Below are 9,839 nucleotides of genomic sequence, written 5' to 3'. Positions count from 1 at the left end.
TTATAGGCGCCCTAGCCCCGCCCCCAAAACCTGGCCACGCCCCCTGCCATAACCCCCCGGTCCCACTCCCCTCATAGGCACCCTGGCCACGCCCCCAAATCCTGGCCACGCCCCCTGCCATAACCCCCGTCCCACTCCCCTTATATACGCTATAACCCCGCCCCCAACCCTGGCCACGCCCCCTGCCATAACCCCTCCGTCCCACTCCCCTTATAGACGCTATAGCCCAGCCCCCCGATCCCCTTTATAGATGCTCTAGCCCCGCCCCCAAATCCTGGCCACGCCCCCAATCCACTCCTTTTATAGGTGCCCTAGCCACGCCCCCCCGCGCTGGCCCCGCCCCCCGCCATAACCCCCTTGGCCCCACTCCCCTTATAGACGCTGTAGCTCCGCCCCCCCCGCGTGGCCCCGCCCCCAACCCCCCCAATAAAACGAGGGCACCGCAGGCTCCGCACGACCCTTTATTGCCCCCCCCCATATATATATATTTATATATATAAGAACAGGCTGGAAGCGGTGGCGTGTCCCCGCCGTGTCCCCCGGTGTCACCGCTGTGTCCCCGCGGTGTCACCGCCGCATCCCCCCGGTGTCACCGCCACGTCCCCCGGTGTCACGGCCGCGTCCCCCGGTGTCACCGCGGTGTCCCCACGGTGTCACTGCTGCTTGGAGCGGGGCCACAGGCGCCCAGCCAGGGAGCCCAGCGAGAGCTGGGGCCGCTGGTGGCCCTGTGACAGGGCGGCCTGGCGCTGCTGCTCCTCCTGTCCCCAACGGTGCCACCGTGAGCCGGGGACACCAGGGACACGCGGGGGGGGTGGCCATGGGGGCACGCGGAGGGTGAATGGCCAAGGGGACAACGTGGGGACAGCAGGGTGATGGGGGGGGTGACGTCCATGGTGGCAATGGGGGGACACCCGGGTGTCACTAATGGTGGTGGCAGGGAGGGGACAGCACCCAGGGGACCTCAGGGTGCCTTAAGGGCAGGGGGACGTCGCTAGTGGTGGCCCCGGGGGGGAGATGTCACTAATGGGGGTGACATGGGGGACAGTGGCATGTGGCTGGGGCCACCGGGGATGCTACAAGTGGCGATGGGGAGGGGACACAAGGGGACAGTGGCGTGTGGCCAGGGGCTGCCACTGAATGGGGGGGACACGGGGGACGCCCAAGAAGGTGATGGGGACATGGGGGGGGAACACGGGGGACACAAGGGACACGAGGAGGCGACATGAGGAACGGACAGGAGGTGACACAAGAACACACCAAAGGACATGATGGAGGAGGACCCAAGGGACACGAGGAGGCGACACCAGGGAACACGAAGAGGGGACACGAGGGGACATGAGGAAGGGACATGAGGGGACACGAGGGGACAGGGCCACCTGCTGCAGCTGCGACTGGCGCCGCTTGAAGGCGCCCAGCGGGTCGGCCTCGCGCGCGTAGTGCTGCAGCACGGGGCGCACGTCCTCGACGCCGCTCAGCGCGATGGCTGCGGGGACGGCCACGCGTTGGGGACACGGCCACGGCCACGGCCACGCGTCCCCTGTGTCCCCATGTCCCCATGTCCCTGTGTCCGCGCATCCCCACACCCCCATGTGTCCCCGTGTCCCCACGTTCCCGTATCCCTGCGTCCACGCATCCCCACATCCCTATATCCCCACATGTCCCTGTGTGTCCCCATGTCCCCACGTCCCCGTGTCCCCACGTCCCCGTATCCCCACGTCCCTGTGTCCCCGCGCGTCCCCCTTCCCCCATGTCCCCGCATACCAGCATGTCCCCATGTCCCCGCGTGTTCCCCCGTGTCCCCGCACTCACCCTTGAGGAAGGTGGCCAGGTCCAGCAGCGCCCGGTCCCCATGTCCCCACGTGTCCCCATGTCCCCACGTGTCCCCATGTCCCCGCACTCACCCTTGAGGAAGGCCGCCAGGTCCAGCAGCACCCGGTCCCCATGTCCCCGTGTCCCCACGTGTCCCCATGTCCCCACACTCACCCTTGAGGAAGGCTGCCAGGTCCAGCAGCGCCCGGTCCCCATGTCCCCGTGTCCCCACGTGTCCCCATGTCCCCGTGTCCCCTCATTCACCCTTGAGGAAGGTGGCCAGGTCCAGCAGCGCCCGGTCCCCATGTCCCCACGTGTCCCCACGTGTCCCCGTGTCCCCACACTCACCCTTGAGGAAGGCCGCCAGGTCCAGCAGCGCCCGGTCCCCATGTCCCCACGTGTCCCCATGTCCCCACACTCACCCTTGAGGAAGGCCGCCAGGTCCAGCAGCGCCCGGTCCCCATGTCCCCACGTGTCCCCATGTCCCCACACTCACCCTTGAGGAAGGCCGCCAGGTCCAGCAGCGCCCGGTCCCCATGTCCCCGTGTCCCCACGTGTCCCCATGTCCCCACACTCACCCTTGAGGAAGGCCGCCAGGTCCAGCAGCGCCCGGTCCCCATGTCCCCACGTGTCCCCATGTCCCCACATGTCCCCATGTCCCCACGTGTCCCCGCACTCACCCTTGAGGAAGGCGGCCAGGTCCAGCAGCGCCCGGTCCCCATGTCCCCACGTGTCCCCATGTCCCCATGTCCCCACACTCACCCTTGAGGAAGGTGGCCAGGTCCAGCAGCGCGCGGTCCCCATGTCCCCACGTGTCCCCATGTCCCCACATGTCCCCATGTCCCCACGTGTCCCCGCACTCACCCTTGAGGAAGGCGGCCAGGTCCAGCAGCGCCCGGTCCCCATGTCCCCATGTCCCCACGTGTCCCCATGTCCCCACACTCACCCTTGAGGAAGGCGGCCAGGTCCAGCAGCGCCCAGTCCCCATGTCCCCACGTGTCCCCACATGTCCCCATGTCCCCACGTGTCCCCGCACTCACCCTTGAGGAAGGCAGCCAGGTCCAGCAGGGCCCGGTCCCCATGACCCCACGTGTCCCCGTGTCCCCACGTGTCCCCACGTGTCCCCATGTCCCCTCACTCACCCTTGAGGAAGGCCGCCAGGTCCAGCAGGGCCCGGTCCCCATGTCCCCACGTGTCCCCATGTCCCCGTACTCACCCTTGAGGAAGGCGGCCAGGTCCAGCAGTACCCGGTCCCCATGTCCCCGTGTCCCCTCACTCACCCTTGAGGAAGGCCGCCAGGTCCAGCAGCGCCCAGTCCCCATGTCCCTGTGTCCCCATGTGTCCCCGTGTCCCCATGTCCCCATGTCCCCGCACTCACCCTTGAGGAAGGCGGCCAGGTCCAGCAGCGCCCGGTCCCCATGTCCCCATGTCCCCACGTGTCCCCATGTCCCCGCACTCATCCTTGAGGAAGGCGGCCAGGTCCAGCAGCGCCCGGTCCCCATGTCCCCACGTGTCCCCACGTGTCCCCATGTCCCTGTACTCACCCTTGAGGAAGGCCGCCAGGTCCAGCAGCGCCCGGTCCTCGGAGGCGCCGTCCCAGCGCGGCAGGGCCAGCCCGTTGCAGGGCTGCAGCGCGAAGGCCTCGCGGCGCCAGTCCACGAGCACCACCCGCGCGGGGTCGCGGTTCAGGCAGGACACGTCCTGGGGACGGGGACAACGCGACAGTGTCACCGAGCGGCCCTCGGTGTCCCCTGGTGTCCCCACTGCTCCCCTTTGCATCCCCATTGCCCCTGTCCCCTCCTGGGGCAGGACACGTCCTGGGGACGGGGACAGCGCGACAGCGTCACCGAGCGGCCCTCGGTGTCCCCATGGTGTCCCCTGGCATCCCCATTGCTCCCTATTGCCCAGCCTCGCTGTCCTCTCCTGAGACAGGACACATCCTGGGGACAGGGACGGTGCAAGGACATCCCCAAGGGGTCCCTGGTGTCCCCATGGTGTCCCCTGGTGTCCCCATTGCTCCCCCTTGCATCCCCACTGCCTGGCCCCACTGTCCCCTCACTGTCCCCTCCCAAGGCAGGACATGTCCTGGGGACAGGGACAGCGTGAGGATGTCCCCAAGGGGCCCCCAGGGTCCTCCGGTGTCCCCATGGTGTCCCCTGGTGTCCCCATTGCTCCACCATTGCCTGGCCCCACTGTCCCCTCCTGAGGCAGGACACGTCCTGGGGACAGGGACGGTGCAAGGACGTCCCCAAGGGATCCCTGGTGTCCCCATGGTGTCCCCTGGTGTCCCCATTGCTCCCCCTTGCATCCCCACTGCCTGGCCCCACTGTCCCCTCATTGTCCCCTCCCAAGGCAGGACATGTCCTGGGGACAGGGACAGCACAAGAATGTCCCCAACGGGTCCCCCGGTGTCCCCATTTCTCTCCCTTGCATCCCCATTGCCTGGCTCCACTGTCCCTTCACTGTCCCCTCCCGAGACAGGACACATCCTGGGGACGGGCACGGCGCAAGGATGTCACTGAGCGTCCCCTGGGGTCCCCCGGTGTCCCCATGGTGTCCCCTGGTGTCCCCATTGCTCCCCCTTGCATCCCCACTGCCCAGCCCTGCTGTCCCCTCGCTGTCCCCTCCCGAGGCAGGACACGAGGCCGGTGATGTCCCCCGGTGTCCCCGGGTACCTTCACGTGGTGGCCGTCCATGTAGCGGGTGGCGTCACGGAACAGGCGGTAGGACACGAAGCCGTGGGGGTCGATGCTGTCGATGAGCGGGAAGGCGGTCTGGGGGGGGGGGGTCGCAGCGTCCCCAAGGTGTCCCCAAGGTGTCCCCAAGTGTCCCCACGTGTCCCCCCGCTCACCATGCCCGTCTCGGAGGTGAAGATGACAATCTCGTAGAGCGGCGCCAGTTGCTGGAAGAGGCTCTCGATGCCCGGGCGCTTCTTGAAGCGCCAGCCGGTGACGAGCTGGGGACAAGGGACGGGATGGCACCGGGCGGGGGGGGGGGGGGTCGTGTCACCCCGCCCGGGCCTTGGGGACACCTTGGGGACACTCACCGACCACTCGGGGTGCAGCAGGACGCCCGTGAGCTCGATGACCAGCGTGTAGGGCGGCTGGTAATAGGGCTCGCGCAGGGGGTCGGGCAGCAGCCGGGCGCTCGTGGGCTCGATGATCATCTGCGAGGGGACAGGGACACGCTGGGGACACGGGGACACCCTGGGGACACCCTGGGGACACCTGTCCCATTGCAGGGATGGATTGGGGACACGCTCATGGGCTCGATGATCATCTGCGAGGGGACAGGGACACGATGGGGACACGGGGACACCCTGGGGACACCCGTCCCACTGTGGGGACTGATTTGGGACGTGTTCGTGGGCTCGATGATCATCTACGAGGGGACAGGGACACCCTGGGGACACGGGGACACCCGTCCCATTGCAGGGATGGATTGGGGACACACTCGTGGGCTCAGTGATCATCTGCGAGGGGACAGGGACACGCTGGGGACACCCTGGGGACACCTTGGGGATACGGGGACAACCTGGGGATACCCTGGGGACACCCCTCCCACTGTGGGGATAGACTGGGGACGCGCTCGTGGGCTCGATGATCATCTGCGAGGGGACAGGGACACGCTGGGGACACGGGGACACCCTGGGGACACCCTGGGGACACCTGTCCCATTGCAGGGATGGACTGGGGACACGCTCATGGGCTCGATGATCATCTGTGAGGGGACAGGGACACCCTGGGGACACCTGTCCCACTGTGAGGACCAACTGGGGACACCATCATGGGCTCGATGATCATCTGTGAGGGGACAGGGACACCCTGGGGACACGGGGACACCCTGGGGACACCTGTCCCACTGTGGGGACTGATTTGGGACATGCTCGTGGGCTCGATGATCATCTACGAGGGGACAGGGACACCCTGGGGACACGGGGACACCCGTCCCATTGCAGGGATGGATTGGGGAAACACTCGTGGGCTCAGTGATCATCTGCGAGGGGACAGGGACACGCTGGGGACACCCTGGGGACACCTTGGGGATACGGGGACAACCTGGGGATACCCTGGGGACACCCTCGGGACACCTGTCCCATTGCAGGGATGGATTGGGGACACGCTCATGGGCTCAGTGATCATCTGCAAGGGGACAGGGACACCCTGGGGACACGGGGACACACTGGGGACGCCCATCCCACTGTGGGGACTGATTTGGGACACGCTCGTGGGCTCAATGATCATCTGTGAGAGGACAGGGACACGCTGGGGACACGGGGACACCCTGGGGACACCGTGGGGACACCCTGGGGCCTCCTGTCCCATTGCAGGGACGGATTGGGGACACGCTCGTGGGCTCAATGATCATCTGTGAGGGGACAGGGACACCCTGGGGACACCCCCCATGACAGGGACGAATTGGGGACGTGCTCATGGGTTCAATGATCATCTGAGAGAACAGGGACATGCTGGGGACACCCTGGGGACATCCTGGGGACATCCTGGGGACACAGGGACACCCTGGGGACGCCCATCCCACTGTGGGGACTGATTTGGGACACGCTCGTGGGCTCAATGATTATCTGTGAGGGGACAGGGACACGCTGGGGACACGGGGACACCCTGGGGACACCTATCTCATTGCAGGGATGGATTGGGGACACACTAGTGGGCTCAATGATCATCTGTGAGGGGACAGGGACACGCTGGGGACACCCTGGGGACACCTTGGGGATACGGAGACAACCTGGGGATACCCTGGGGACACCCCTCCCACTGTGGGGATAGACTGGGGACGCGCTCGTGGGCTCGATGATCATCTGTGAGGGGACAGGGACACGCTGGGGACACACTGGGGACACCCTGGGGCCTCCTGTCCCATTGCAGGGATGGACTGGGGACACGCTCGTGGGCTCAGTGATCATCTGCGAGGGGACAGGGACACGCTAGGGACACCCTGGGGACACCTTGGGGATACGGGGACACCCTGGGGACACCCTGGGGACACCTATCCCATTGCAGGGATGGATTGGGGACACGCTCGTGGGCTCGATGATCATCTGTGAGGGGACAGGGACACGCTGGGGACACCCTAGGGACACGGGGACACCCTCGGGACACCTGTCCCATTGCAGGGACGGATTGGGGACACGCTCATGGGCTCAATGATCATCTGCGAGGGGACAGGGGCACCCTGGGGACACCCTGGGGATACAGGGACAACCTGGGGACACCCATCCCATCACAGGGTTGGATTGGGGACAAGCCCCCAGGGTGGGGACAAAGCCTTGGCGCTGGGGACACCATTTCCACCGGGAGAGGAAGGTCCCCGGTGGGGACAACCGCGGCGGCAGGGACAGATCCCGAGCGGGTGACACGGCCCCATGTTGGGGACACAGTCCCACCTTGGGGACACGGTCCCACCTTGGGGACACGGCCCCCAGCACAGGGCGGGGGGCACAAATCCCGAGGGAGAGGGACAAGACACCGCTGGGGGGGAGGTGACAATGTCCCCCAGGAGGTGACAAAGGCCCCAGGGAGGTGACAAAGGCCCCCGGGGAGGTGACAACGCTGTCCCCAACCTGCCGATAGTCCTTGAAGTACTTGTAGGTCCTGCGCAGCTGCTGGATCAGCACCGGGTCTGGAGAGGGGGACACCGAGGTGACCGGTGTCCCCCCGCCAGGTGCCACCAAGATGTCACCTTCCCCCCGCCCCCCTCACCCTGCCGCTTCCCCTCTCCCATTTGCATCCCAAAAGACCCTTTTTCCCCCCCTTTTTTCATTTTTCCCTTTTCTTCTTTCCTCCCCATTTCTCCCTTTGCTTTTTTTCCTATTTTCTCCTTTTTCCCTTTTTTTCCCTTTTTTCCTTTTTTCTCTAAGTCCCTCTTTTTCACTTTATCTTTTTTTCCTCTTTTTTCCTTTTTATCCCCCTTTTCCCTTTTTTCACTTCTTTCTTTTTTCCTTTTTCGCTTTTTTCCTATTTTGCCCCTTTTTCCTTTTTTTCCCATTTTTCCCTTTTTTGCTATTTTCACCCTTTTTTCTGTTTTTTTTTCCCGTTTTTCCCATTTTCACTTTTTCCCCTATTTCCCCTTTTTTCCCTTTTCCCTATTTTCATTTTTTCCCTATTTTCCCTTTTTTTTTCTCTCTCTCTTTTTCCCTTTTTCTCTTTTTTCCCCTATTTTCCCTCTTTTTTCTTTTTTTCCCCCTCTTTTTTCCCCCTTTTTCCGTTTTTATCCCACTTTCTGGCCCTGGGGGGCTTCTCCCCCCTCGTTACCCCAAAAGCCCCTCTTTTTTTTGGGGGGGGGAGAGAGGGGTACAAAACACCCCATCCCCCCAGGACTCACCGTTGTCGAACTCATCCGGGATCTGCGGGGGGGGGGAAAGGCAAAAATGGGGAGAAAAGAGAGAAAAAAGGCTCGTCCCCTCCCCCCGGGACAATTTGGTGGCCCCGTTTCCGCGGGGACCGTTTGATGGGGGTCGTTGGCACCTCGGCGGGAGCCGCACTTCAAACGCTTCTGAAACGGGGCTTTTTTTCCGGCCCAAACGGGGCCCGGGAAGGGGGGGTGGGCGCTAATTAGCCACCCTCGTTAGCGGCTCTCACCTTGGCGCCCTGCTCGTCCACCGCGTTGGTGCCTGCGGAGGGGGGGACAGAGAGGCAGTTTGGGGACAATCCGGGGGTTTTGGGGGACCCCGTAGCAGTTTCAGGACCCCCCCCTGACGGTTTCGGGGAACCCCCGGCGGTTTCTGGGCCCCCCGGGAGGTTTGGGGGACCCCCTGGCGGTTTCAACACCCCCCGAGCCGGTGCTCGGACCCCCCCTGACGGTTTCAGGGCCCCCCCTCTGGGGATTCCCCCCCCCCCAGCGGTTTCGGGGCCCCCCAAGAGTTTCGGGATCTCCTGGGGGTTTCGGGACCCCCCCCCCCCACGGCGGTTTCAAGACCCCCCCCCCCCCAGCTGTTTCGTGTCCCCCCTCGGCGGTTTCAGGCTCCCCCCACCCGGGGGTTTCAGGACCCCCCCAAGGTGTTTCGGCGCCCCCCGCCCGTTCCGCAGCCCCCGATTCCGCCCCCCGCCGGTTCCGCCCCCGTAGTCGGTTCCGCCCCCGTAGTCGGTTCCGCCCCCCGCTGGTCCCGCCACCCGCCGGTCGGTCCCGCCCCCCCGGTTCCGCCTCCCGGTCCCGCCCCCTCACCGAACACGTAGAGGACGGTGCCGGTGGCGCCGGTCCCCAGCAGCGCAGCCAGGCGGAGCAGCAGCCGCCGCGCGCGGGACCCGGGGCCGAAGCCGGAACCGGTACCGGAGCCGGAGCTCGAACCGGACCCGGAGCCCGAACCGGACCCGGAACTGGAGCCGGACCCGGCGCCCGACGGGGACTCCCCGCCCTGCAGGGACGGCGACGTCACCAGGGTGTCCCGGGAGGGCGGGGGATACCGGGGGACACCGGTGGGCGCCCCCCGTTCCACCCCCCGCCTCCGTGCCAGTGCCCCCGGCCCCGCCCACCTGGTGCTGCCGCAGCCGCTCCTGCAGCAGCGCCTCGGTGCTGCTTCCGGCGGCGGCGCCGGTTCCGGTTCCGGTGCCGGCGGCGCGGGCCAGCGCGGCGCGGCCCGCCCCCCGCAGCGCCCGCGCCGCCGCCGCCGCCGCCGCCATCTTCCCGCAGCCCCGCGGCCAGCGCGCAGGCGCGGCCGCCGCGGCCAATCGGCGCGCGCCGCCGCGGGGGCGGGCCCTGCCGCGCGCCGGCCAATGAGCGCTAGCGCTGGCGCAGCGCGGCGGGGGGCGGGCCAATGGCGGCGAGGCGGGAGCGCAGGGGAGCCAATGGCGGGGCGGGGGCGCGGGGGCGGTGCCGCGGCGCGGCCGGGCCAATGGGAGGAGGGGGCGGAGGCTGGGGGGGGGGCGCCTGCACGTGCGCGGCGCGTGGGACGGGGCGGGAGAGGGGGCGTGGCCGGCTGTGGGCGGGGCGCATTGGGGCGGGGCCGGCGAGGGGGCGGAGCCGCTCGGCGCTGCCGGCCCCATCGCGCTCCCGTTAACGCCCCCCGCCCGGTT

General features: G+C 66.7%; 1 protein-coding gene across 1 annotated transcript; it reads right to left on the bottom strand.

Annotated features, from left to right (window-relative positions):
* Nucleotides 1-628: 628 nt before the first annotated feature.
* TIMM50 (translocase of inner mitochondrial membrane 50) lies at nt 629-9,001 on the bottom strand. The gene is made up of 10 exons (XM_088538683.1): nt 8,992-9,001; nt 8,409-8,440; nt 8,152-8,173; nt 7,391-7,449; nt 4,856-4,975; nt 4,661-4,765; nt 4,485-4,583; nt 3,354-3,510; nt 1,377-1,483; nt 629-758 (listed from the first exon to the last, which is right to left on the bottom strand). Exons 5-10 carry the CDS (start codon nt 4,973-4,975, stop codon nt 654-656), a joined length of 693 nt encoding a protein of 230 aa, XP_088394809.1. The 5' UTR covers nt 7,391-7,449; nt 8,152-8,173; nt 8,409-8,440; nt 8,992-9,001; the 3' UTR covers nt 629-653.
* Between the last annotated feature and the right edge of the window lie 838 nt (nt 9,002-9,839).

Source organism: Tinamus guttatus, unplaced genomic scaffold (assembly GCF_059628265.1).
Source record: "Tinamus guttatus ecotype Peru unplaced genomic scaffold, ASM5962826v1 Tinamus_guttatus_pri_ptg001146l, whole genome shotgun sequence".
Taxonomy (NCBI): Eukaryota; Metazoa; Chordata; class Aves; order Tinamiformes; family Tinamidae; genus Tinamus; species Tinamus guttatus.
Note: the sequence above shows the minus strand (reverse complement) of the source record. Positions and strands in the feature narration are given on the sequence as shown.

What these genes read in the sequence shown, in the direction of transcription:
- TIMM50 (XM_088538683.1), bottom strand. Translation starts at nt 4,975, where the DNA reads ATGATCATCGAGCCCACGAGCGCCCGGCTGCTGCCCGACCCCCTGCGC. An exon ending in TGCTGCACCCCGAGTGGTCG is followed by an intron (nt 4,766 to 4,855) that starts GTGAGTGTCCCC and finishes CCTTGTCCCCAG; the next exon opens with CTCGTCACCGGCTGGCGCTT. An exon ending in CCTGGCGGCCTTCCTCAAGG is followed by an intron (nt 1,484 to 3,353) that starts GTGAGTACAGGG and finishes CCGTCCCCGCAG; the next exon opens with CCATCGCGCTGAGCGGCGTC.